The 27,678-nt window shown below is 43.8% G+C and overlaps 1 protein-coding gene across 1 annotated transcript in view; it reads left to right on the forward strand.

Annotated features, from left to right (window-relative positions):
- The first annotated feature begins 5,735 nt into the window (after positions 1-5,735).
- Positions 5,736-27,678, forward strand: part of LOC143823168 (transmembrane 9 superfamily member 2-like) — a 32,580-nt gene continuing 10,637 nt past the window's right edge. The window contains exons 1-14 of the mRNA XM_077309172.1: positions 5,736-6,052; positions 9,458-9,525; positions 9,785-9,878; positions 11,086-11,213; positions 11,654-11,783; positions 13,837-13,964; positions 16,244-16,355; positions 17,352-17,431; positions 18,234-18,342; positions 20,695-20,827; positions 22,140-22,259; positions 23,221-23,278; positions 26,742-26,901; positions 27,426-27,577. Coding sequence (XP_077165287.1) covers positions 5,915-6,052; positions 9,458-9,525; positions 9,785-9,878; positions 11,086-11,213; positions 11,654-11,783; positions 13,837-13,964; positions 16,244-16,355; positions 17,352-17,431; positions 18,234-18,342; positions 20,695-20,827; positions 22,140-22,259; positions 23,221-23,278; positions 26,742-26,901; positions 27,426-27,577 — 1,610 coding nt within the window. The 5' untranslated portion in view covers positions 5,736-5,914. The remainder of the gene's footprint in view (positions 6,053-9,457; positions 9,526-9,784; positions 9,879-11,085; positions 11,214-11,653; positions 11,784-13,836; positions 13,965-16,243; positions 16,356-17,351; positions 17,432-18,233; positions 18,343-20,694; positions 20,828-22,139; positions 22,260-23,220; positions 23,279-26,741; positions 26,902-27,425; positions 27,578-27,678) is intronic.

Genomic DNA, 27,678 nt, shown 5'->3' on the forward strand with positions numbered 1-27,678 from the left:
AACCCGGATGGAAGAAGGCGCGGGGGAATGAAAGGAGGGGCGGGAGGATGAGGGCTGCTCAGGAGAAGAAAGAAGTGGATTGAGGGACCTGAGGTGGGGAAGGGTAGTAGAGCTGGCCCGGACAAAGACCCAGGTTGTTTCCCACGACAGCTAGCCAGTTGCTGTTGGAAGCACTAAACGTGATTTTTGCAGAGATTTCCGAATTTTGCTTCTGTGCACGAGAGTGTATATACTTACAGCAAGCAGCACGGAATAGAATGGAATATGGTTTAGTCGACCTTAATGGGTTTTTGTGAGGAAAAAATGGAGGAAAGGAGGAGGACATTGTAAGCTTTGTTGGTTCCCTATTAGGAAGAAAAAGTGGTGCATGGATATCTAAATATTTTATCTATTTCATTTAATATACTCATTATTTCTGGACACTGAAGTGTGAGAGTCAGTGCAGCCCAAAAAAGTTGAACTGGGACTGGGGTTCACCCACTAGAGCAGTGGTTCCCAACTTGGGGGTTGAGGCCCCTTTGGGGGTTGAACGACCCTTTCACAGGGGTTCTGGCAGGTGAGCAGCTTGGTTGGAGGGGTGCTGCCACTGTTGCCACTCCTGCAGGCACCTGTGCTTGGCTGCTAGCTGCTCCAACCGCAGTCTTCCTGGGAAAAAAAACAATTCATATACAATCCTGAACAATGGATCTTCACGCCATTGGTCAGTTTCGGTTTAATATCTGTGAAAGAACACTTGCATAATTTTATGGTTGGGGTCACAACATGAACTGTATTAAAGGGTCACGGCATTAGGAAGGTTGAGAACCACTGGGCTAGAGGCAGCAAAGCTCTCTGGAATAACCTTGGGCCAATTGTTCTCTCCCGTGGTTGCTGCAGAAATAAAATGGTGTGGAGAACTATCTGAGCAGCTGAGCTACTTAGAAGGGATAAAATAGTAATGTAAAAGTGCAATAATAATTTAGTCATCCATTTAATCGGATGATTCAGAGATGCAGCAGTATGAGAGGGAAAAGTCCTCTGTATCCTGTGTCTTGCAAATAAAGAGTGTATTTATTACTTACATTTACAGACGGCCCCTATCGAGTCTGTTGTCTGCAGGCAGTCTACATCAGGGCCCCTGCCCCCCTCCCTCTCCTCAGCCCCAGAAATCCATCAAGGCGTTCTGCTGCTGGACCTGTTGTATCATTACTGTTAATGTTGTTCTGTTACCCTGTTATCAGTTAGTATTATTACAGTTATTTATATGTACAGTTACAGTTATTTATATGTATATTCTTTGTACAGTTCTCAGTTCTATGAAAACCGCAGAGAATGATGGCCTCTGCAAGTACATATATTAGACCAGGGGTAGTCAAACTGCGGCCCTCCAGATGTCCATGGACTACAATTCCCAGAAGCCCCTGCCAGCATTCGATGGACATCTGGAGGGCTGCAGTTTGACTACCCCTGTATTAGACTGAGGATGGATTCCAAAGACTAGTTGGAGTAGCAGCTAACAGATTTTTCTTTATCACCCCACAAGCCCTTTGATTTTAAACATGAGTGCATTCCTCACAATTTAACCACTGAGGAAGACCCCCTCGGGGTCAAAACATGTTTGGTCCATTCTGTGTCGGTCTATTCCATGTGATGTTAAGACATGTGATGTTTTAATAGTATGATGACTATATGTAATAAATATTTGAACATTTTAAAAATTATTTTTGCAGCTCAACCTTTGGGTTCCTAACAGTTGTTGTTGTTGTTGTTATGTGCGAAGTCGTGTCCGACCCATCGCGACCCCATGGACAATGATCCTCCAGGCCTTCCTGTCCTCTACCATTCCCCGGAGTCCATTTAAGTTTGCACCTACTGCTTCAGTGACTCCATCCATCCACCTCATTCTCTGTCGTCCCCTTCTTCTTTTGCCCTCGATCTCTCCCAGCATTAGGCTCTTCTCCAGGGAGTCCTTCCTTCTCATGAGGTGGCCAAAATATTTGAGTTTCATCTTCAGGATCTGGCCTTCTAAAGAGCAGTCAGGGCTGATCTCCTCTAGGACTGACTGGTTTGTTCGCCTTGCAGTCCAAGGGACTCGCAAGAGTCTTCTCCAGCACCAGAGTTCAAAAGCCTCAATTCTTTGACGCTCGGCCTTCCTTATGGTCCAACTTTCGCAGCCATACATTGCAACTGGGAAGACCATAGCCTTGACTAAACGCACTTTTGTTGGCAGGGTGATGTCTCTGCTTTTTAGGATGCTGTCTAGATTTGCCATAGCTTTCCTCCCCAGGAGCAAGCGTCTTTTAATTTCTTTGCTGCAGTCCCCATCTGCAGTGATCTTGGAGCCCAGGAAAATAAAATCTGTCACTATCTCCATTTCTTCCCCTTCTATTTGCCAGGAATTGAGAGGGCCGGATGCCATGATCTTTGTTTTCTTGATGTTGAGTTTCAAGCCAACTTTGGCACTGTCCTCCTTCACCCGCATCAACAGGCTCTTTAGTTCCTCTTCACTTTCTGCCATTAGAGTGGTATCATCTGCATATCTGAGGTTGTTGATATTTCTCCCTGCAATCTTGATCCCAATTTGTGACTCCTCTAATCCCGCATTTCTCATGATGTGCTCTGCATACAAGTTAAATAGGCAAGGTGACAGTATACAGCCTTGCCGAACTCCTTTCTCAATTTTGAACCAGTCAGTGATTCCATGTTCAGTTCTCACTGTTGCTTCTTGACCTGCATATAAATTTCTCAAGAGACAAATAAGATGCTCTGGTATTCCCATCTCTTTAAGAACTTGCCACAATTTGTTGTGCTCCACACAATCAAAGGCTTTAGCATAGTCAATGAAGCAGAAGTAGACGTTCTTCTGGTACTCCCTAGCTTTCTCCATGATCCAGCGTATGTTGGCAATTTGATCTCTAGTTCCTCTGCCTCTTCGAAATCCTGCCTGTACTTCTGGAAGTTCTCGGTCCACATATTGCTGGATCCTAGCTTGTAGGATTTTGAGCATAATACTGCCAGGCAAGTCAGTATTATTACTTCTATATTACAGATGGAATGAAGCTGTGAGCACAGGGGGTTTACTGAGTTCTATCTGTTCCTTACTTTTCCATCTGGCAAGAAATTCTGAGGTCAGGGCTGTCTTCTCCAGACTTGCATCTACCCAGGAAAGTTCAAAGGATAGACATATTCACTGTAACAAGGTGCTAAAGCGGTAATGACTGGGGAAGGCACTAGCCAACTAGTATTGAGTCTGCAATGAAAATGCTAGAGGGCGTCACCCCAAGGGTCAGACATGACCCGGTGCTTGCACAGGGGATACCTTTACCTTTACCTTTTAAAGCACAACAATAGATTTAAACTGGTGACTTTCTGATTTGTATCTCACAATCCAATTCCAATCTTGACCTCATTGTATCTCTGACAACAGCATGGCACTGTTAGTATTCTATGTATTCTATGCCAACTGTACAGAAATTAGGTAACAGAAACATCCCCAGCATGGTACCAAGTACATAGCAATTCCACTGCAAACTATCAGTCATGTTGCAATGTGCTGCTGCTGCCACCTTAGTGACAACCAGATAGAAAAAGCCAACATGTGCACACAGATGCGATTGTGCCCCCTGATTTCAGGTTGTGCTGCTGTCCCACATGTAGAACATGCAAACTGAGGGAACACATGCCAAACAGAGCACCCTGGCATGACTAAAAGACCTGGAGTATAAAGTCTCTAAGAAGCTCTGTAGATGTTGGTTTGGATCTCCTTTAGCCACTAAATTCTATTTTGCCAGACAAGTATATATGTGTACAGCATCCCATGCAGCTACAGAATTCACAAGAAGCTGTAGCTCAACAAGAGCTACATCCCCAACAGTATCACCAAACCCTGTTAGTTCTCAAAGTATTTATTTATTTATTTAGATTTTTATACCGCCCATTCTTTAAAGAGCCTCTTGTGGCGCAGAGTGGTAAGGCAGCTGTCTGAAAGCTTTGCCCATAAGGCTGGGAGTTCAATCCCAGCAGCCGGCTCAAGGTTGACTCAGCCTTCCATCCTTCCGAGGTCGGTAAAATGAGTACCCAGCTTGCTGGGGGGTAAATGGTCATGACTGGGGAAGGCACTGGCAAACCACCCCGTATTGAGTCTGCCATGAAAACGCTAGAGGGCGTCACCCCAAGGGTCAGACATGACTCGGTGCTTGCACAGGGGATACCTTTACCTTTACCGCCCATTCTTTACAGCTCTTTACAAAGGAAATTCCAGTTAACTTCCCAATAGGTCAATGGGGAAAGGCACTCATGTCTAACTGGAGTCATCAGTTCAGAGATCAGGATGGAGGTGGGTGTGGGAGGGTAATGACAAAAAGGCAAAACTCATTTTTGTACTGGCAAAGGCAGCTGCAGTCAGTAAGAAGCAGGAGCAAAATGATCCATATTTACCAAATCCCCATCCCAGGGGTTAGGAGTCCTGAATATATGAAATGCTATAAGATATGTTGAATATTGTGGAAACACTTTTGTGCTATACAGTACAGCGTCAGAAATACTAACAGCATATCAGATGAGTGGGACTGCCAACTCTCTTGTTCCAGTGAGACATGTGTGCCATTGCATACTCAGACTGCAGGTCCAAAGGTGGCCCATCAGGAGGGTAGTAAGTTGTGCTGGTCAGCACATCTCCTGCAGCTTCAAATGGTGCAGGAGCTAGGCTAGAGTAAGAAAGGTGGCAACTTCACAACAGCACAGCTGGAAGGACATGGGTGGTACACTGGCAAATCTTATTTATTTAAAACATTTTATGCCACCTTTCTATACAATTTGCGTCCTCAAGATTACTAGTAATTCAAAGCATTCAACTACTACATAATATATAAAAGCAATTAAAAACATAAACATGAATGAGGGTTCATAAGGGAACATCAAAAGAGACAGAAAAGTCTCCACTTGCTGGAGGAAGGTAATGACCCTGGGAAGAGAATTCCATAGTTTTGATACAACTGATTAGTTCTTGCCTTGTGGTTGTGGCCTCTATTGCTCCTGAAGATGATTGTAATGCTTAGGTAGGCTCATATGAGAGTAGGTGGTTTTTAAGGCATGCTGGCCCCAAGCTGTACAGGTTTGTACCAGCACATTGAATTGGGGCCAGAAACAAATGGAAGGCAATGTAAATGGAACAAGAGTAAAGTAATATGGTCCTCAACAATTTACTCAAGTTGTCCTGCTTGCTGCAGCATTCTGTATTAATTGTAATCTTCAGACACCGTTCAAGGATAGCCCCACATAGACCACACTACCACAATCTGATCCAGATGTTTCCAGGGCATGCAGTACACTGGGCAAGATCTCTTTTACCTACTCGAAGGTGGCTGCTGCTGCCGCCACCTCTTTATCCAGCAGGTGGTCCAGGCCTGGCAGCCCCCCCTCCCCCGCTAAGATACAAAACTGCTCCTTTACCAAGTATCTTTGAGCTATGTGGGGCACATGGCTTCAACATCATTCCAAACGTTTGAAGTCTGGAATTGTGTTGAAAATCTTACCTATCATTGCACCACCACAATATTACAAAGAGCACACCGTACTCAAGCGAATCAATGCAAAAGTATCATAGACATGACACTGAAATTAACAGATGCACCCGTTCCCGCCCGCGCTCCTACAGCCTACTCTCTACCTCCACCCCTCCGGCAGGAAGGCGGCCGGCAAAGCAAGCCCTGGCAACTTTGCCCTTAGTCAAGATGGTGGCGCGCGGGGAGGGTTGTTTTGGTCACGTGGGAGGCTGAAGCCCCCAGCGAGCGAGCGAGGGAGCGAGCGCAGGCCTGGTTGCTGCGGCTGTTGCTGGGTTCGGGCGACTGTGACGCCGCTGCCGGCTCGGAAGTCTTGCCAGCCCAGCGTTCTGGATCCTCGTCCCGTGGGCGGCCGGGCCGGCAGCGAGGCCGGAATGAGGGGGGCGAGGCTGCTTCTCCTGCTCCTGGTGGGCCCGGCGTCCCTTTGCGGCGCCTTCTACTTGCCCGGCTTGGCCCCTGTCAGCTTCTGTGAGCCCTCCCAAGACGGCCAGGAGGGCTCCGAGAGCTGCAAGGTGAGACGAACGCGGAGGAGGCGGAACGGAAAGCCCCCCTTGGATGCCTCCTCTCCGCCTTCAGCAGATCCCCCTACCTCGGGAGGGGTCGGGGGTGGGAAAGTTGCTCTCAAAACTCCTCTCACGATGGGGGGGGGGAATTTATTCGAGAATATTTAGTCTTCCTCCGTTGTCTCATAGCCCCCTCCCCTGATGTTCTTAGGCAGAGGTAGTCAAACTGCGGCCCTCCAGATGTCCATGGACTACAATTCCCATGAGCCCCTGCAAAGGCTGGCAGGGGCTCATGGGAATTGTAGTCCATGGACATCTGGAGGGCCGCAGTTTGACTACCTCTGTTCTAAGGTGTGTCCTGCGAGGAGGGGCGAGAAGCCATGAAATTCTCAAAAGGAGGCCCTACTTCCCTACATGTGGAGGGGGGCGTTATTCCCTCTGATGGGGCTAACTCGTAATTCTGCTGAATAAATCTAATATGTTCTAATCATCATGATGATAAATAAAAAATGGGCAGGCATTTGAAGAATCTTTCTCCTTAATGTCTTCTCAGTTATCTCTAGGAATGCCCACCTTGGTGACCCATACACTTGGTTGAGGTGATTGATTGCTTGTCCACCCTCTCTTAATATGGGTCCATTTGAGAAGATGGGAGGGAAAGTAGGTCCTGTCACCCCTTCTCACCTTCAGGAGAATTCCCTACCCCTATAAAACTAAGACTATGCTAAAGCCTTTGGAGCACAAGAAAACGTGGCAAGTTCTTAAAGAGATGGGAATACCAGAGCATCTCATCTGTCTCTTGAGAAACCTATATGCAGGTCAAGAAGCAACAAGAGAAAAGTAAGAGAGACTGGTCCAAGATTGCTAAAATTGCTACCTATTCTGTCTTCAACAGCAACCTTAACAGGCAGCAGTTCAACAAGTGATGGTTTCTCAGTCCCTATATTTTAGAGGCAGACAAAATGTCAGTATTTAATTTCTTCTGCCTTGTATATGAGTCTGCAGTCTAGGTTGCTGCTTACATTTGTAAATCCCTGTATTGCTGAAAAGCAGGGAAGAAATATAATAAAGATATGGAAGCTGGGCCAATGGAAAAGATGGCAGGTATACAGACCATTTGCTAAAATTCTTTGCTGAGCAAGGCATTTGCTATCTCAGAAGCTAGTGCTCCAGAAATTGTAACACATTTTCTTGACTTGGAAACCCTTGAATATTCTTGACTCTATTCCTTTCTCAGTTTTCTTATGTAAGTTGTTTACTTACTTAATTTAGAGTCTACCTTTCTTCCTGAAATTTGTAGCAAGTTATATATATTTTTAAAAGAATGCCATTAGCAACATTATTATACATAGAAGAATAAACTATTTATGATCTTATTTGGATGAGGAGCATTGCACTAGTGTAGAGTAGTCCATATAGTATCAAAATAGGAGACAGTTTTGAATCCCTACTCTGTCATGGAAGAGTAGTAGGTGACCTTGAGCCAGTCACACACCATCAGCATAATCTACCTCACAGGGTTGCTGTGATGATAAAATGGAAGAGAGAAGATGATGTAAGCCACTTTGGATCCCTGTTGGGAAGACAGATGGGGATCTAAATTAAGGAACTACAGAAAAATCCTATCCTTATCCATGGTTTCTCTATATAATCATCCATGGTTCCTCTTCCATGGTTCCTCTATATATTTGTGAAACAGCCTGGGGGGTGGAACGTGTCTGGCTGTCCAAGTTGTAATAGGGCCAATTAGGGATTGGCCCTGCCCCTACAGCTCTCGCCCTCCCTCCCTGGACGCTAGCCACGTTCATCTCAGACGCTCCAGAGACAGAGAGAGACACATAGAGCCCTGCCAGACCAAACACGAGCCCTCATTCCCTCCTATCGCTCCTGCTGCGAGGGAGGCAGAGAGACACAGAGAGACCTGCCCCAAGCTGCTGACAGAAACACAGAGAGAGTCGTCCCTGCTGCACCAGAAAGAGAGACCTGCCCCAAACTTCACACCAGCCCTGCTTCCCTCCTAAGAACAAGCTCTAATTACCTGCTATGCCTCCTGCTGCAAGGCAAACCAAGACACAGTGAGAGGCAGAGGGGGAGAGAGAGAGAGATCTGCACCTCCCGGTGTCCCCCTGAGTCCTAGCGCCCATTGCATTCCTGTTTGCAATGGACTTTCTTACTGGTTCTCTTTATAAAAGAGCCAGTTTTAGGTAAGACCCCCATCCTTTGCTATACAATTTGACATTCGCTAGGATGGCTTGACATAAAATAAGGTTGTGTGAAGTTGAAATTTTTACTAGAGAAACTGAACTGAAGTAATTAGTTGGGTTGGTGCTATGAAAAATAGTTGCCTTATCTAGTTATTTAGGCATTTCTTTTCCCGCTTTCCCCTCCAATGAGGAACCAAAGCAGCTTAAATACATAGGAAAAAATATCATAAACTGAAATAAAAGGTGTGAGATAATGATAAATCAACAGACTATATCCTGGAGTTGAATTTGGATCCATAGGGTTGATTTCAGATTCACAGCAAACCTGCTGTTTTTTTCTTTCTGTTGTCACTAGATGAGAGCCAGTGAGGTCTTTTGGCTAGGGTATTGGACTTGTGCTCAGGAAACCTGGTTTCAAATCCTGCTCACCCTTGGGCCTGCTGTGGTGGTCTTGGGCAAGTGGCTATCTCTCTGCCTCGGTTGTCTTTCTGTAAAAGAGGAACACTGGTGAGTGACTTGCTATAATGAGAGCATATGAACTGGTGTCTTTATGGGTCATGGACAATGTTCCCTCTAATTTCCCCCCCTACTGAGCAGAGCAGTTCACATCCTGAGCAGACTATAACTGCTGTAATTTTAAAATGGGCAATGGGCAGTGCACGGCCCTGTCTGGCTGCAGATGGTGGTTGCTGAGTGGGGCTTCCTGTGTTAATGAGCAACTGCTCACCTACCCAGTTTAGGGGGAACACTGGTCATGAACCTGCAAATAAGCCTCTTTAAAACTCAGTGAAATTATGTTTGCTCACTGTCAGTTCCATTAATTTCAATGTGGTTATGGCTTCAAATTATTTAGTACATTTTTGTTGTTCTCCTTTTCCTCTGAGAACTCAGGGCAGTGTACATGGTTCTTTCCCCTCTTCCTTTGTATTCTCATAACAACCTTGTGAGGTAGGCTAGGCTAAGAGAGAATGACTGACTGGCCCAAGGATACTCAATGAGTTTCCAGCAGAGTGGGGATTTGAACCTGAGTCCAGCTCTCTAGTCACGTGCCACATTGGCTCTTTAGTAAGCTTGTTTAGAATAATTAGGATCACATCTGAATAATTAGGATCACATTTTTCACTATGCATAATTGTTCAAATTTAATTGTTTTTTTAAAAAATCTATCATTAAATGCAAGTTGTTATAACAGATTTTTCTACTCTTCTAGTCACAAATTGAGCTATTTGTGAACCGTCTGGACTCTGTAGAATCAGTCCTACCATATGAATATGATGCGTGAGTATACATAGCCCAATTTTTAAAGTGCTTAGATTTTGGAGGGGTAAACTATCTGAGAAGCTTTCAGATTGTGCAGCCTGAAAGAATTCTAAAAGCTGTTAACTGAAGTGCAATGTATTTGTGAAATGGTATACATAGTTACAGCATGTCATGAAGAATTAGTAGTTTCCGACAGATAATTTAGTAATAATAATAATAGTTTAGACTGGATAAAAGCATAACTCTAAATTAAAACCAGTTCTTTTCCCCTCCTTAGTTTTGACTTTTGTCAAGATGCAACTGAAAAAAGGCCTTCAGAAAACTTGGGACAAGTGTTGTTTGGAGAAAGAATAGCTTCATCACCCTACAAGGTTATTGCAGCGTTTAGACACTTTTTGGATGACCTGTTGTGGTGTTAAGTCTTGCTGTATGTTGTTATATCCTATTGATTCTTGTGTTAGTCACTTGCATTTCTGCTGTTCTGTGAGGCCTTCCTCCAAATACTGAAGCATGTTGGGCTCATTCAGACTCAAGCACTTCAGCAAAATGTTGTGTACTGTAAACAGAAGTATTGCCCCATTTGCACGCAAGTTGTGTTGTTGTGTTGCTCTTGGGTAATAAATGGCAAAAAATGAGAAATTATTAATAGAAACTTCCTCTGGTCTTCTGGAATGGTGAAAGATCACTGTTAGTTTATTTATAGGTGAGAAGTTCAAGAGATGGCTCAGAATCAAGTATATTTATTGATGACATTTGCAAAGCTTCTATTGCTCCAGTTTTCCCCATGAATTTCCCAAAGTCTCTGGCTGGCCACTGTATGCAACAAAGTAATGAACTAGACCTTTTTAGGTCTGAGTGCCAGAAACCTGCTCCGAGATACTGGAGTGCTGGCAGATAAAATGTGTTGGAGCGGGGTGAGGGTTGGGATTGGCCAGACACCACAAAGTTTCCATGGCAAACTAACCCAGCATGTTGAACAGAATAGTCTGCCATGCTGCTTTATAGCACACATGCTTGTCAATGACCGTTTATGCACTGGGAACTTCACTGCCTCAGATCCCATGCAAGAGCACAAATTGGGGGCGGGTGAGGGCACACCAGGCCAAATGCTCCTCCATGTGGGTTCAGGAAGAGGTGGGGCAACCTGCCACGACTTAAACTCCAGCCTGCAGCCTGGCATGAAACCTCCAGTGCATAAACTGTCAATGAGAGGTAGAAACCCTTTTTTGAAAATATAAATTCGCTTCCAGCAGAAGCCTGTGCATACTAGATTAACACCACATACACTAATTGTCTCTCATGGCTGCATGTTATTCACCTCTAATGTAGTACCCCATAGACTGGGGGTGTTTATATGATTGAGGCACTAATTTCTTATAAAGAGCACTGGACAGAAAATAAAACTGCACATAATTTACAGGCAAGATGTGAAATGTCAGCTTTTATATATTCTAACATAAAATATAAAAAAATTCCTTGTTCATCATACAAGCAATTATTATAAAAATACAGTTTTGAATGAAAGTATTTTCAGCTACATGGAGTGAAAAATTTGAAAAAAACCTGTTTTTATTACAGTTTACCTTTAATAGACAAGAAACATGCAAGAAAGTCTGTGTGAAATCTTACAACCCAGAGAATGCTGAAGATGTGAGTAAGTTGGCATTTTTGAAGAAAGGAATGCAGTTGAATTACCAGCACCATTGGTGAGTTAACACTTTCTCTGATATGTCAGATCTCTCGAAACAAGAATAATAATTCGGAAGTCTAACTATATTCTTATGACAGTTCCCCTGCTCATTTCTTCCAGGGCAAGTAAGATCCAGAGCCCATCCCTGAGCCAACAAGCTTATCAGGTTGCTCTTCACTAGCCCCTGAGGTGCAGTGCAGTCTGTCGAGCAGGAAGGGGAGGGGAGATAATACTGCCATCAGGATAGGCAGACATAACTGGTTGTTAATTGTTTATTTCTAAGGGAATTTTATTCTGGGGTTTTATATCTGTTACCTGCGACGAGCCATCTTGTATGGGAGTGGTGGGCTATAAATAAAAGGTATGAATGAATGTAAATGAGTGTTCTGTTCTTGAATGTTTTAAGTAAAGCTTCCATTCTAACAGTAGAATAATTTCCTTAATTTTTTTGCTTAGGATAATCGATAATATGCCAGTAACGTGGTGTTATGATGTAGAAGATGGACAGAAATATTGTAATCCAGGATTTCCTATTGGATGTTTTGTAACTGCAGATGGCCGGGTTAAAGATGCCTGTGTTATGAGTGTAAGTGTTCAGTGTATCTCTATTGTTGTTGAATAAGTCTTCACATGCCAACTTCCAGTTTTCTTCAGAATCCTGTCTTATTGGTAAATCTTGAAGTATCACCAGAACAATTTAGAAAAGATTTTTTTTTGAGGGGGTGGTAAAATACAACTCATATATCATGCAGGTTGATACTAAACATGTTTGTGCTGTAGTAAATCTCATTGAGTTCAATGGGACTTGGTCCTTAGTAAGCATGCTCAGTGTAAAATACAAGGGCCACATATACTTTTCTGCAGACTTTGGTCATCTAAAGCAGTGGTCCCCAACCCCTGGTCCGGAAAACGGTACTGGTTCGTGGATCAGTGGGTACTGGGCTGCGGCTCCTCCTCATCCTCCTCCCCAGCTGCTGCCTCACCACTCTGTCGCTGGCTCACCTTTGGTGTTCTCCAGTGGCCGCCATGGCTGGGGCTCCCCCTCAGTGTGGCATTGCGCAGCTGCTGCTGGCAGTGCCCTCCAGTAGGCGGCGGGAAATCAGGGGCACCAGTGGGAAAGCAAGTGGAGCAGGGGCTCAGGTGGCAGCGGCAATGTCCCTCAGCAAAAGACTACCCCGCCCCCCTCGGGCCTCAGTAAAATTGTCACGCGTTGACCGGTCCCCGGTGATAAAAAGGTTGGGGATCACTGTGCATCCACTATTTTGGCTTGATAGGTATTCATGCAGGAGAAGTACTCTCTGATTTGGTAGGTAAAATTAAAATAAAAACACAATCAAACAGTCTGTTGTTATATTACCAGTAATTGGTCACAAACCATTTTGAATTTTTAAGAAGCTTTATAGACAATCCTTTATCATTACATCTTTACATAGCAAACCTGCATTGAATAGTATATTGGCTGTGTCCCCTGTGGGGATGATGAAAACAGCACGACTGGAGACAGGTAGGCGTCCCAGGGCACTCCCCGGGTGTGCAGAAAAATAAAATTTTTACAAACTAACCAAAAGGAGAAAAAAGCTCTCCAACATTGGCCTGATAAAATTTTTTCAGATGGAGCTGAATGTTGAGATCAGCTGAGAATCAAAGAATAAAAAGGGAGGCCAAACCTACCCACTTAGGATTTTGGAACATTAGAAAACTCTGGGGGAAAAGAGCTGGTAGGAGCAGGATCGGATTTTAAATGTTGTTTCCGTGTGCCAGGATATTTCATAACTAGGGATGGCAGGTTGTTGTCTATCAGTGGCACCGTTGAGGCTGGTGCAAAGGGTGAAAATGATTTTCCATTATGTATAACGTTACATCTGGACAATGCTCTGATAGTCCCCCAAAATTCCATGGTAAGTACTCACAGAATGTTCCTGACTCTCTGATACCTCATGTTGTGGGACATAATTTCTGCCCCAGGCATTTCTTCTGCTGGTCCAGGGAATAAAGGCAGGAGGGTGGGCTCAGCCAGTGGGAACCCTCCTGCCACCATCAGGGAAATGCTTTTGCTTTTCCTGCCACCCATTGTAAAATCACTAACACTAAAATCATGTGAAATGTAACATGTAGGGTTGGGTGCTTTGGCGTCCAAAGCAGCCATTCGCACTCGAAGCAGCCAGCGCCACAGTGCGGGTGGGGTGGGACTCCCTGTAGAAGAGCCTAATGCTGGGAGCGATTGAGGGCAAAAGAAGAAGGGGACGACAGAGAATGAGGTGGCTGGATGGAGTCACTGAAGCAGTTGGTGCAAACTTAAATGGACTTTGAGGAATGGTAGAGGACAGGAAGGACTGGAGGATCATTGTCCATGGGGTCGCGATGGGTCAGACACGACTTCGCACTTAACAACAACAAAGAGATGTGGATCCATAGACAAAGCATGATCTTGTTGATAAACATTTCTCCTCTTGACTACCTCTTCTGGGAAAACTGAATGGGGATTTATGCAGTATGTGTTTTTTACAAACGAATTCCAAATTTTTAGCATACTTGGATTGTGCTCATTTTTTCTCTCTCTTTGTGTGCTATAATTAATGCTATGCTACTACAACTGTCAGGACAATAATGTAAAAACCAATTTTTAATATCTCTTGAAGGCTGACTTTAACAAGAAGAATACATTCTACCTCTTCAACCATGTTGATATTATTATAATGTATCATAGTGGAAAGGATGAGAACTGGCCTGGAGCTCGACTAGTTGCAGCAAGACTGGAACCCAGAAGGTAACTAGCCTCCTCACAGTGAAGCACTTTGCAGGGACTGACTATATTGCAATTGAATTTGGTTTTGGCTATTCATTGTGTTCACGGGGCTTTGCACGTTATCATTTACTAGTAAAAAAGCCCACTGCAGTCAGCGGAATGCAGCGGGCGCTAGCGGGGTAGTGGAGGGGGTAGACAGAGAAACAGAAAGAATGACAAGAAAGAAGGAAAAAGGGAAGGGGAAGGAAGGAAGGAAGGAAGGAAAGGAAGGAAGGAAGCCAAGCTCAGAGGCTTGGCCAGGCTGGCACAGACCTGTTGGACATCATCATTATGTTGTAAACTAATTAATGGCTCACCCTCTACTTATATGTATGGATTGGTGACTTCCACAAAAGATAATACCTTGAATAAACCCCTGTTGGCCTTAAAGATGAAACTGACTCAAACTTTGTTCTGCTTACTCCCCATTGTTTGTTTTTCCTGGGAGATAAAATATTATTTTTATGCCATTCAGAAGTGGCTGAGCTGAAGCATTGCTGACATTTTGTTGCTGTTTGAGTAGAGGTGTACATAACATGCAGTTGAATGGTCTGAATTACTTGAAATTGACGTAGAGGCATTGCATCTTCCATTACTGCTGCGCTTTTTTATCCCTCCATTAGGTGGCTCTGAAGCACCCTGTAAAAATTAAAGGTTTTGCTGGTAGAAGATGCTTCAGAACTAAAATTCTTAGTCTGTCCCTCTTCTGGTCATTGAGCTTGACCCTGGGCTATTGCTTTCCATGGCAGCTGCCCAAGTTGTGAAAAAAACATTAGCAGCGAGACCTGGTCTAAGGTGCATCAGAGAAGGCTTCACAAATCAGACAGAAAATTGGAAGCTTATCTGTGTTCTGCATCAAGATACTAACGACCCAAGCTCAACTCCCCACTGTGCCATGGAAGCCTTTGAGCCAGCCACACAGTGTCAGTTTAATGTACCTCAGAAGGTGGTGGTTGTGAGGATAAAATGGAGAATGATTAAAACTGCTTTAGGTTCCCATCAGGAAGGACAGTGTGTAAATATCCTTAACACTTTGATTATCTTATATTTTAGAAACAGCCTCCTGGGCGGAGATTGTCCAGGGCCTGTCCAGGCTGTCCAGACTTTACTTTCTGTCCCTGGAAGCCAATCAGAAGGCCAGCTCCACTCAGGCCCGTCCTCCACAAACCCAGCGATGCCACTTACATTTATTTCGCTGTTGGATGTTGCTGAAGGTGGAGGTGGGCTTCTGGGAGCTTCCTAAGGACAGCAGGCAGAGGAACCTGCCTGCCCCAGCCTGGCCATGCCTCAGAGGCTTGGCCAGGCTGGCACAGACCTTAAGCCCTTGGGGGGGGGCAAGGAACTGCCTGCACCGGTATGCTACGAATGTGTGTGTGCGTGAGAGACAGAGAGAGTGAGAGAAGTCAGCAGCAGCACCCCCCCACACACACACACACACTGCCTGCCTTGGGGCTCCTGTGCCTTCCCTGCCTGCCTGACTTTAACAATGGGTATTGCTGACAAGAATGGGGACTGCAGTTGCCAGCAGCAGGCCTCAGGCTTTAGAAGGGCAGACATCACCAGCCAAGCAACAGACTGTGCTAGGGGTGTCTATTGCCATGTGCCTTTCTTTGAAGGGAAGCATGTGAGGGGCGGGGGGAGCTTTCCCTTCAGCCTAATTTCCTGGAGATGAGCTGTACTTCCAGGGAATTCTCAGGCCCCACCTGGAGGCTGGCATCCGTAAACCTCAGTGGGATACAATGTTACATAGTCACCCCTCCAATGCAGCCATTTTTGCCTGGAGAGCTGACCTTTATAGTTTGGAGATGAGCAGCCATTTCAGGAGATCTTCAGGCCCCACCTGGAGGTTGGCTGTCCCTGGTCTGGAAATATTCATTGAGGTTTGGAAGTGGGGCATCAAAAGTGTGTAATGCCCCTGCAGCCACCTAGCACCCACTGACCTATTTTAGGTCAAGAAAACATTGCAGAGAGGAGGTGAGGTTGACAGAGTGGTGTGGGTTCATGTTCTGCAATTCCACACTATGTAGGTGTGCATAAACCTGACTTGGGTCAAGACTGCTATGCACAGAGAGACCTCTCCTTAGGGTTGCCAACTGAGTCACTAAACCCACACCAAACCATGAGCTAGCGCCCGTTGTATTACAGAATGCAACGGGCGTTACTGCTAGTCTGAAATAAATAAACTCTTGTGCTAAATAAATGTCTCCTTTACAATATTTGTACTATCCAATAAGTGTGGTTAAAAACAATGATCTTTGCAGTTATAAACATACGGAAAAAAATGACCCAACCTGCAATGGCCTCCCAATGGAAATTCCTGCAGTGTTCTCTGAAAAGCTGGATCTGATCTACACTTACTCTGTGAAATTTGTAGTAAGTATAAGAAAGTACTATGCTTGCAGCTGTGATTTTTTAGATTTTAGCTTATTGTGAAGCAGATACGTTCTTCGGTAGAGCTGGGAGTGTATTGAGCAACCAAAGCCCAGTAAATTAAGGTAGGGTACCCTCCTACACACATTTGATATTTTTTCTTCTGTAAATGTGATTGCTATACAACTAATGCTACCATCTGCTGCATTCATACATGACAGATGTTGAATTTCAGTTTGAACTGATGTTTGCTGTCATTTTAATACACCTGTATGAGTTTAAACCAAACGTTTTAGGATGTGCTGTCATTAATGTACTATGTAAATATCAGTTGAACTATGACGTTTGGGAGATTGCATGTTTTATACAAACTTTCCAATGATTGGGCCAACCGCTCACTTAGCCCTTAGGCTCCGCGGGTGGGGGTGGTTTGGCTAGAACTCTGGCCTGTCCTGGTGTGGGCCCAATCGGGCCGTCATCCGATTGGCTAGAACTCTGGCCTGCCTTGGAGAGGGCCCAATCGGAAGGCCCGTAACCAAATATGATACCGCTCACCGAGTGGTTACAGATTGTGGGCTCGTACAATGCCTGTTGAAATTGAGGATTCACATACTGATTTCGATACCATCTAAATTCCATCTACAGGCACGCAGCTTGTCTCCTCCCTCCCAAAGTAGCTTGAAATTCTGCTCCAGTGGGATGGGGGGACTTTAAGGGTTGCCGCGGGACGGTGTCATCGCTCCCCTTGTGTTTTCCAAAGAAGGAACTGCATATCTTAAAAAAGAGGAAGCTGAGCTGCTTTGGCTTCCCAGCCATAGCAAGCACAATACTTCTGACACAGGCATTTATCTTCGGTCTTTTGAAAAGAGGTGACACAAGCAATTGCAGTAATGTCCGTCAGTCACAAAATCACACAAACATGGCTTAGCCAGTGAGAGTCAGATTTCTGTAAATATTTTTTTAGGAGTGACATCAGTGATTTTACTTTTCCCCATGCAGGAAAATAACAATATTAAATGGGCTTCAAGATGGGACTACATCCTGGAATCCATGCCTCATACCAATATTCAGTGGTTTAGGTAAGAAATGCTTGGTTCTAGAAGAAATGGCTTCCAGGCTAGCATAGGAAGATTGGAATCTTCATGTTTTATTTGGGGAATCGTAGTTCCTTAAAGACCATGAACTGTTCAGGCGAGTGAACTTTTACATCTGCATCTGTGAAGTAACTCTTCAGCACTGACTCTCCTGGGAACAGCTGTAGTATTGTATTTCATCTGAAGAATGTGCCGTCTGTATCCTGAAGAATAGCAATCTCTGTATTTTACTTTTATCATCATATTTCAGAAAATTTGAAGTGCTGGTTGATCAACTTAAAAAAAAATCTGTCCTGTGGTTCACTTTGGAGCTCTGTCTTTTGTCAGAAGCTGGTATTTATCACTAATCACTAATTAAAAATACAGTCTGTAAATATGGACTGCTTTTTTCTTTTTAAGTTAAAAGTATATTTGTATGTCTTGAGATCAGTATGCAGTAAGAAGCTGATAGTGATGGACGCTGCTGCTGAATTTTTAATGAGCATGAATTAATTTCTAATGGAAGTACATGAATTTAATTTTATACACCCGCATGAAATTTTGTAGCAGTAGCAATCTAGAACAGTGCTGTAGCGTTTCAGGTCTTGGACACAGTGGTTGTCTTAATAATTTTCTATAAAATGCTCTTGCCCTTTTAGAACAGAACATCCTGGTACTTGTTCAGCCCACTGTTATTGTACATTTGCACATCTAATTATATGCACTGTATACTGCAAATGTACCTTCAGTATCTACCAGTGTGTGGAAAAAGCTTGTATTAAAATGTTACATTTTTCTTCCTTCCCAGTATAATGAATTCTCTTGTGATAGTTCTCTTTTTATCTGGAATGGTGGCCATGATTCTTCTGAGGACACTTCATAAAGATATTGCAAGATACAACCAAATGGACTCCTCTGTAAGTAATGCAACTCCTGAATTTTGGGAATGGATCCATATAGGTAATAGGGGAGCTTTAATATTTAGGGAAATCCTTAGTATATGAATACTGAAAGCAGTGTAGCAATTTTCTTCAGCAGTAAGGAAGGTACATAGTTGCCTCTGTAGGAATATTGGAAAGGAAACTCTGGATAATTGGCTTTCTGTTTAGGACTGAGCAGGTAATACTGATCTGAGAGGAGTAAGATAAGTGATCACACCTTTCACAGTAGACTGTGCTAGCCTTGGCAGGCTTGCAATACGTTTCTAAAAATGCAATAGTTTCTAAAAATGTATGTTTTTCATACAATACGTTTCTAAAAATGTATGTTTGCTTTGTGAAGATTTCTATTTCTTCTTGCCAGGCTGGAAAGCTACATGTGGTCTACATGGCAAACAGTTCTTGTGGTTGCCTTTGTGAAGAGCTTTAAAAACTTTATCCAAATAGGCAGTATTTGCCTAGCTAATTAAAACAAAAGTCTGCAAAAGACAGGCTTCATTGTCATTTGGTACTAATGAAAAGGCTTACAAAAATCTTGGTTCCCCAAGGTGACGAGTGGCCTTGGTTAATACGAAACAAATCAAGAGCTCAGCTTTCATGGCTTGTTTAGATAATTTGATTCTCCTCCCAACCCCCGATCAAATAGGATCAGGATGTCAGGGTAAATAAATTGGTGGGCCTGGAACTTTCTGCCATGGTTGAAGGACATGCTCAACTGTCTTGTCACATAGGTGATTTATTTTATTTATTTAGTAGCAAGAAAGCCCATTGCAAGCAGGAATGCAATGGGCGCTAGGACCCAGGGGACACCACTCTGTGTGTGTGTGTGTGTGTGTGTGTGTGTGTGTGTGTGTGTGTGTGTCTGGTATGCCTCACAGCAGAAGGCCTAGCAGGTAATTAGGAGGAAAGGAGGGCTGGGGTGCAGTTTGGGGTAGCTCTCTCTATCTCTCTCTCCCTCTGTTGCAGCAGGGGCGGCGCTCTCTGTGTCTCTGTCAGAAGCTTGGGGCAGCTCTCTCTCTGTCTCTTTGTGCCTCCTTTGCAGCAGGAGCGATAGGAGGGAATGAGGGCTCTGTGGTCTGGCAGGGCTCTGTGTGTCTCTCTCTGTCTCTGGCATGTCTGAGAGGAAGGTGGCTAGAGTCCAGGGAGGGAGGGCAGGAGATGCAGGGGCAGGGCCAATCAGGGTGCAGCCAGCAATAGTTGGCTCTATTCCAACTTGGACAGCCGGACACGTTCCACCCCCAAGACTGTTTCACAACTATATAGAGGAACCATGGCTAAGGGTATTTATAGACCGCCACTCCCGGTACAGCCAGCTCATGGCAGTTTACGTGCAAAAGACAAAAACAACATAAAACCCCCAGTACAATCAATTGATGGCAGCAACAATCCACAGACTACTTTGCCCAATACGAACCCTTAGACCTTCTGAGCAGCCATCGCTGTTGCTCTGGTAGGTGATCATAGGCGATGTTTGGCCTGGGAAGAGGGGGAGGGGGGAGTTGTCCAGTCTTTAAGGGCATGGGCCAGGAGGGACACACCTGCACCATAGCCCAGGAGGGCATGGTCCAGGAGGGACACAGCCCATAGCCCAAGAAGTACACACCTGCACCACTCCACCGTAACCTCAGTCTGCAACTCTCTATGATAGTCTCTAGTATCGCTGCCCCCTGCTCTCCCTCCCAGCTCCTGCTTACCGACTGACACTTCTTCTATATGGAAGAAGTTGGAGGGGGTTGTGGCCAGGGGCGGGACATCCCTCCTTATTGGCCGTTCGTTGGACAGATGGCCACTGAGGGATGAGACCGCTGGGACAGCAATGAGTAGGCAACGTGTCCTAACTCCTCCCAGCACCCTCTTCCCCTTTTTTTTATATGTTCAGATTTTGTTACATTGGCTTTATTGTGAAAAAAAACTGAAGACACTTGATGGCTTTGACGTGATACAGTGTCTTTTTTACCTCTTTGTTGAATTTGAAAGTAGCTTGACTGGCTGTAGAAGACAAAAGGCAAATAAATGTGCTAAGGGCTTGTGATACAGCTTAAATTAAACACAGTCTTTTGTTTAGTATCAATTAGTGTTCCATACTGTAGCTAAGTATGTTAATGTTTGTTTCTCCTTCTCTAGATAAGCATTTCTTAATAAATCTGTATCCTCCACCCCCAACTAGCAGTCCATTAGGGAGTTGTAAAATCAGCGAGTAATGAAGCTGATGCAATTAGTCCCCTTCAGAAACAAAACCGAAAGATAATCATGCTAGGAAAGTGAATTTCACGTCTAGCTTGTACTAATTCACTGCTGCATGATGTATGCCTAATAAAGATGTGATTGTAGGAGGATGCCCAGGAGGAATTTGGGTGGAAGCTGGTCCATGGAGATGTATTCAGGCCTCCCAGGAAGGGCATGCTGCTGTCTGTCTTCTTGGGCCAGGGGACGCAGATCTTCATAATGACATTTATTACTTTGTGTAAGTAGCACTGGATTGGCTAACATTATCATTTATACAGTACCGATGATGTATTTGGAACTTGACAGCATAAACAACAAGATTTGGGGTGTGGCTAAATATGGTGTCCTGAGGGGATTGCAGAGCAATCACTGGAGCCTGACAGGGGTCAATTGTGGAAGCAATTGCCAGAAAAGAGAAGGGGTACGCAAACCCTACCTTATTTTTTCTACCCAGGAAGTCCTAGTGAACTCTTGGGGCCGTCTCCAATCCTTTAGGGAGTTTATCTCCCCGGATTACATGCTGTCAGCGTTTCAGGGCAAGAGGATGTCCAGCCATTTTCTTGGACTTTATCTTTCTTTCTCTCTTAAAAAAAAAACAAAAAGATTTGTACCCAAAGACATTTATAATTTTTATGTATGACAATACAGCGATGGGAGGGGTATAGATCACATTGGGTGAGTGACAGCCATATGTAAACCGTGAGATACAACAGGCCTGGCCATGTGTGAACACTTGAATGTGCCCTGGAACTCCCTATAATACATGGGCAAGTGTGAAAATGGGCTTATCTAATGTCATCGTGCCTGCTATGAATATGTGTGTTTATGTAATGCTGGCCACTTCCTCTGAGTTGTTTGTCCTGCCTTAGGTAGTATTTGGAAGCAGCCCCCTCTGCCTCTCACTTCCCCATAACAACAGGGTGTTCCACAATGAAAGGGTCTAGGAGTTTTAAAAGGTAAAGGTAAAGGTATCCCCTGTGCAAGCACCGAGTCATGTCTGACCCTTGGGGTGCCGCCCTCTAGCGTTTTCATGGCAGACTCAATACGGGGTGGTTTACCAGTGCCTTCCCCAGTCATGACCGTTTACCCCCCAGCAAGCTGGGTACTCATTTTACCGATCTCGGAAGGATGGAAGGCGGAGTTACTTTCTTAAAAATAAAAGCTAGGAATGCAGATAACTTGATTGACCTTGATAATGTTATAACAGTTGCATATTTTGAAGCCTTCTGGTGGGCGGAGGATGACTGTGGGCTGCTAGGGTAGGGAAGCCACAGGGAAGCTGACCACAAAGAAATCGTTGTTGCTGCTGTGTTGCACTGGCTGCTACAGCAGCTGTGGGAAACCATACAAGCCCATCTCTGTGTGGAAAAAACCACTGGCAGATGTGAGTAGGGTAGTGGAGTTTACATGCTGCAATTTGATACATGAGAAATGACAAAAGGAGAGTAGGCAAGGTGAGATGTAGGCAGGTATGAACTGAAAAGAATATAACAATGTGTTGGCGAATGTAGTCTTCTGAATCTTGCTGTGCTTTGTTTTCACTGCTTCAGTCTTTGCCTGCCTTGGATGTCTTTCACCAGCCAACAGAGGGGCCTTGATGACCTGTGCAGTTGTGCTCTGGGTCTTGCTGGGGACTCCTGCAGGCTATGTATCTGCTCGTATGTACAAAAGTAAGTTAAGTGCAAAGCTTCTTAATAGAAGACATTCTTCTTCTGGTTAGAATTGCAAAGGTCATATTAATATGGAGCACAATATGTGGTATGTTAGAAGTACAGAGGGATATGTTCTCATAGTCTGGGCCCAGGCCAGACTGTCTGATAAGGTGTTAAATTTCTTCATTATGGAAGATCAAATACACAGATGTAAGGGCAAATATTAGTTGCTATAAATAAAGGATGTCAGGGTTTATTCAGAGTTCTTCATTCAGCAAATAGGCAGGAAAGAGTAGCTGTTCCTTACACGTTTCAATCCTACAGTTTCATAATGGCAGGCAATTGATTTTATGGATTGTAAAATGTTTAATGGTGCTGTCTTGGAAATAATAGATCTGACTTTCTCAACCAGGGTTTCATGAAGTTTTTTATATGCTACTTTTCTCTACCTGAAGGAGTCTCAAAGCGGTTTACAGTCGCCTTCCCTTTCGTCTCCCCACAACAGACGCCCTGTGAGGTAGGCGAGGCTGAGCCCTGATATCACTGCCCAGTCAGAGCAATTTTCTCAGTGTTGTGGCTAGCCCAAGGTCGCCCAGCTGACTGCATGTGGGGAAGTGCAGAATCGAACCTGACTCACCAGATTAGAAGTCCACACTCCTAACCACTACACCAAACTGGCTCCTAACCACTACACCAACCAGCTGGGAGACTTTGGGTTCACCACGGCACTGATAAAACTGTTCTGACCAAGCAGTAATATAAGGGCTCTCTCTTAACCACTACGTCATGAATTAACAACTGGAAACTAGCTGCTATAGTATAATTGCAAGTTATTGTGTTGAACAGGTAATTCATAATGTCAGGTTAGGGTCACAGATGGATTTATCAATTTTATGCTAGTTTGCAGTAATGCTATCAAGACTGTCTAACGTTCCATTTATTATAAATGTTCATTAATATTCTTTTCCTTATTCATCAGCATTCAGAGGTGAAAAATGGAAGACAAATGTGTTGTTAACTGCTCTGTTGTGTCCTGGGTTAGTATTCGCTTCTCCCTCTCTTGTTCACAATGGTATGCTGCAGTAATTTTCCATGTTGTTGTCCTTGAAATTTGTATAATATGCACTTATGCGTTTGTTGCTTATTACAACATAACATCCGGTTTTGTAGGGAGGCTTTGATACAGTTTATGCATGCACACGTCCTATTCATATATGAGTTCATATAGCTTATAACTGTAGTTCCTCATATAGGGATGGGCATGAAACTGTACTGCCACGTATAGGGATGGGCATAAAATGGGAAAATGCAGTTCAGTTCGTGGTTTGTGGTTGACCCCCCCAATCCTGAACCAGAAGGCTTCTTTACAAACTGAACTAATTCTTGGTCCTGCAAACCCCATTGAAAGGGTCCAGAGTCCCTTTAAACAGGATTTGCAGAAAGACATTATGAATTATCCCTATCCACATATGACTACATTTATTGTTGTTCACTTTCATTAGATTTTAAAATCCTGTTCTGTTTAGAAACTGATTTGTAGGAAGTCTTACATAGTCATTTTTTATTTCTATAATTATTATTTATGAATTTTATAATCATTCTTTAGCTGATAATGGCTTTAGATCATTTCAAGCTCTTGAGAAGTCTGCATAGGACTACCTCTATAGGAACATGCTGTCATCACTTTTGTCTTTTTCTCCCTGCCCCCTTTTTACTGCCTCACATTGCTGAAATTCCATTCAATAGAGGAAAAGGTCTTCCTGGAAAAAGAGGCCATGGTTTCTCCTTTTCTTCTTCTTGCCAGAAGGGAAGAGATAAGTGACCATTTCCAAAAACTGCACAAAACAGGCTTAGTAGCTTACTTGTAGCATATGTAAAACTTTAAAAGGGGAATAGACTACAATTTTGTGTGTCCTCTTTTTCTTGTTCAGGCCCCTAAACTCCTGCTGCTATCTAGATAGCTTTGTAGGGCACAAAGTTCCATGTTGATATCTTAAATTCCAGTAGCGAAATTCCAGTTCTTAGAAGTAGAATCATTGCCCAGGGAAGGGAGGAGGGAGGAGAGGACAAAATAAGAACAGATGTCTTGATTGTGCTATGCTTGTTCAGTACATTTGCATAATGCTATAAGCAGCCCAAGGCAATTATGTACTATGGATTGATTTTGAGAATGTGAAGGTGGGTAGATTCCCCACCCCCTCCTTTTTCTCTTTTTGGAGGAATAATGTATTTGATAGCTTTCTTGGGCACAGCTTTAAAATAAAACAAAGTGCTACCATTCAGAAATATTATAGAGTGTTCATCTCATAAGAAATTGGAGAGCATTTGCTATCTGAATGGTGTTTCCAAATTTTTTTTGGCTAATGTGTTGGATATGGTATCTTTCTAAGGTTTTATTAGAATTGGTTGGGGTTTTTTTGTCCAGTATTGCATAGAATGGATCTGCTTCTGACAACATTGTAAATTTGACTCTAAAACTACTTACGTAATGAGTCCCAGGCTGGTGAGTGTGGCATTGTTATCCAATGAACAGAAGGTGCGTCAGCTGCACAGAGTTGGCTTCAGAAGGGGTCAATGTTTTCAGTTGCCAGGCAGTGTTCTGCTACAGTGAAATTATTGCTTCTTTGTAATCAATGGCGTGTACACAGATGATGCTTGGGGGAAATGTGCATCTTCCTGTGGTGGGCCTTTATATGTGCATATTGATTAGGATACAGCTTTTAAAACACTGGCAATCTAGTCCATGGATTTCCTGGGGAAAAAAGCACTGGGAGACTGTGGGCATTTTTGCCCTGATGGTTCCCTTGCTTTCACAGTGCATTTCAATTGTTTTTTCTAACCCATTATGCTTTCCTGTCACTTTCACTGCACACCTCATTTGGGTTTTTTACCTCCTGCATAGAATTTTCTCACTTTAATTCTCAGTTCACTTTTTGGCTCTTTTATTTACAGCTTATTTGATTTTGGGGGCTTCCCCCCACACTTTGCTCAGAAGCCAAAGTTAAATCAAAAGCATAACACGCTATACGTGTGCGTTTGCTCCCCTGCTGGACGCAAATGCGCATGTGTAGCAAGTCCTCGCATGCGCGTTTGCGCCGGGGGCCCTGGGTCGCCCTCTCCCCCCCACCCCGTGGCAGCGATCCGCAGCCACAGAAAGGTTGCGGACCGCTGCACTATGGTACTATACTGAGGTCATTCCCCTCCTCAGACCCTGTCCTTTAGGCACCATTCCCCAAAATCTTCAGGAATTTCTTAGCCTGGAGTTGGCAACCCTAATTCATCCAGGAAGTAGTAGCAGCCCAGAAGAGAAATGTGCCACCTTTGCCAAAACACACTTGAAAAAAAGAGTGAGTGTTCCCACAACTGGAGTTTTCCTGAGGGGAAATGTAGTACCTTTGTTCAGGGTAAAAAATAATTATAGGAAAGGGCGGAAAAAGAGGGCTGATGTGTGCTTGAATCTGGAACCCCATCCCCCACAGGGGTCACAAATAATGTTTTAATTTAAGAAAGCTGCGTCTTTTGGGTTGTGGCTGCAAAATAAATACATCAGAGAAAAAAGAATGGTGTATAATGGCAGGCACCAAATTCAAAATCAAGTTTAAAGGCTTGACTGCTGGAAAAAGCCCTATGCAGGCCTCATCCTTGTCTCTTCTTCTAGACCCAGCCCTGCAACAATAGAAGTGAAAGTTTGGTATAGTTCATCCATATATATGGTTCCTCATAATATTTACGACGGGGAGGTGGAGTGTGTCCGGCCCCCAGCAAGCGTCTGGACCCTGTTGGGCCGGCCCTTACAGCTGACACCCTCCGTAGCCAGCCGCTTGCTGCCTGGCCACCCTACTCACTAAAGAGGGTGCTTGTGAAGATAAAATGGTGGAGGAAAAACAGATTTGTGCCTCCCTATCCTTTTTCAAGGAATGGCAAGATTAATATCTAGATCCAGATAGATAAGTAAAACAAATCAGGTATATATTGATAGATGATCAATATTAAATGACCTTCATTTGTAATGTTAATGGAGTTTGCAGATTGTATTGAAGTACCCCTGACTTTCTGTTCCAAAGTTAAAATTAACCTAGAGCCATCACCTGTTGTGCACCAGAGATATTTGATCTTCTTACCAGGGCTTACTTTTAGTTTAGTTTTATACCAATTTAGAATATTTTCCGGACTGATCTAAATATTCTTGCAATGGCTATAGCTTTTGTTAGCTAAAACCATACTGACCTCTAGCACAATTCTTGTGCGAAATTAATGTGGTGCCACCAAAGGAAATTCAGTCTTGTGATGAGGTTATCTACAATAATCATCTTCCATGGTGGTGATCAGGGTCTTATTTTCTTGGCATGAAAGTTCTCAGGCTGCCAAAAAGATCCCATGAGCCACCAAAGTAAATAGAGAGGCACCAAAGTAAATAGAGCCACCAAAGTAAATAGAGAGCTCCCTGTTAACTGTAAACGTACTTTCATGTTTTGTTTTTTTATTTCTTCACCCCCCCAGAGTTGTTTTTGCTGACTTCTTCATCATGAATCTTATCCTTTGGGTGAAAGGCTCATCAGCTGCCATCCCTTTTGGCACACTGGTTGCTATCCTGGGCATGTGGTTTGGAATATCTGTCCCATTAACTTTTATTGGTGCATACTTTGGATTCAAGGAAAAGGTAGGTCGGAAATACAGTTATATATTTGTTTGATTTGTTTTTAAATGCAAAACACTCTTGCTCCTGGAGATAGATCTGCTGAGCTTGCTGCTACCTGTAATGGGTAGCTGCTACAGCAACAGGACTATCTAAGGAATGGGTTGAAGACTCTGTCAGCTGTATACCTCCTGTCTGCCCAGTCCTCTAGCAGTGCCATGAGGAATGGAGGTTTCGGCTATTTAATTGTACTTTTTTTTAGGGGGGGCGGAGTGTCTTGTGTTAAACTGCTGCAATATCATTGTAAACTAGCCTTAGGTGTCAGTGGTGGTATAAACTGTTAATACATGAAAATTCATTATTTTTATTTATTATTTGATTAACACTGCAGACATAATATTCCCAAAAGTAGAAATATATTCTTGCTTAGTTTAAGTTATTTCTCTCTCAGTTTAAGTTATTTCCGTCTCCCCTGCCTAGTTCCTTGTCTTGCTGCCCTGTTGGTTTGGGGACATTTTTCCTGTTGATTTGTTAATGTCTGTCCATAGCCGATTGAACACCCAGTGCGTACAAACCAGATTCCTCGGCAAATCCCAGAGCAATCCTTTTTCACAAAGCCTCTTCCGGGCATCATCATGGGTGGCATCTTGCCCTTTGGATGTATCTTTATTCAGCTCTTTTTCATTCTGAACAGCATTTGGTGAGTGAGAAACCTTCACGTTCTGAATGGTTATTTCCCAAGGTGTGTCCCAGGACACACTTAATCTGAGGTGACTGCCTGTTGTATCTTTGTATGGTTCA

Source organism: Paroedura picta, chromosome 13 (genome assembly GCF_049243985.1).
Source record: "Paroedura picta isolate Pp20150507F chromosome 13, Ppicta_v3.0, whole genome shotgun sequence".
NCBI lineage: Eukaryota > Metazoa > Chordata > Lepidosauria > Squamata > Gekkonidae > Paroedura > Paroedura picta.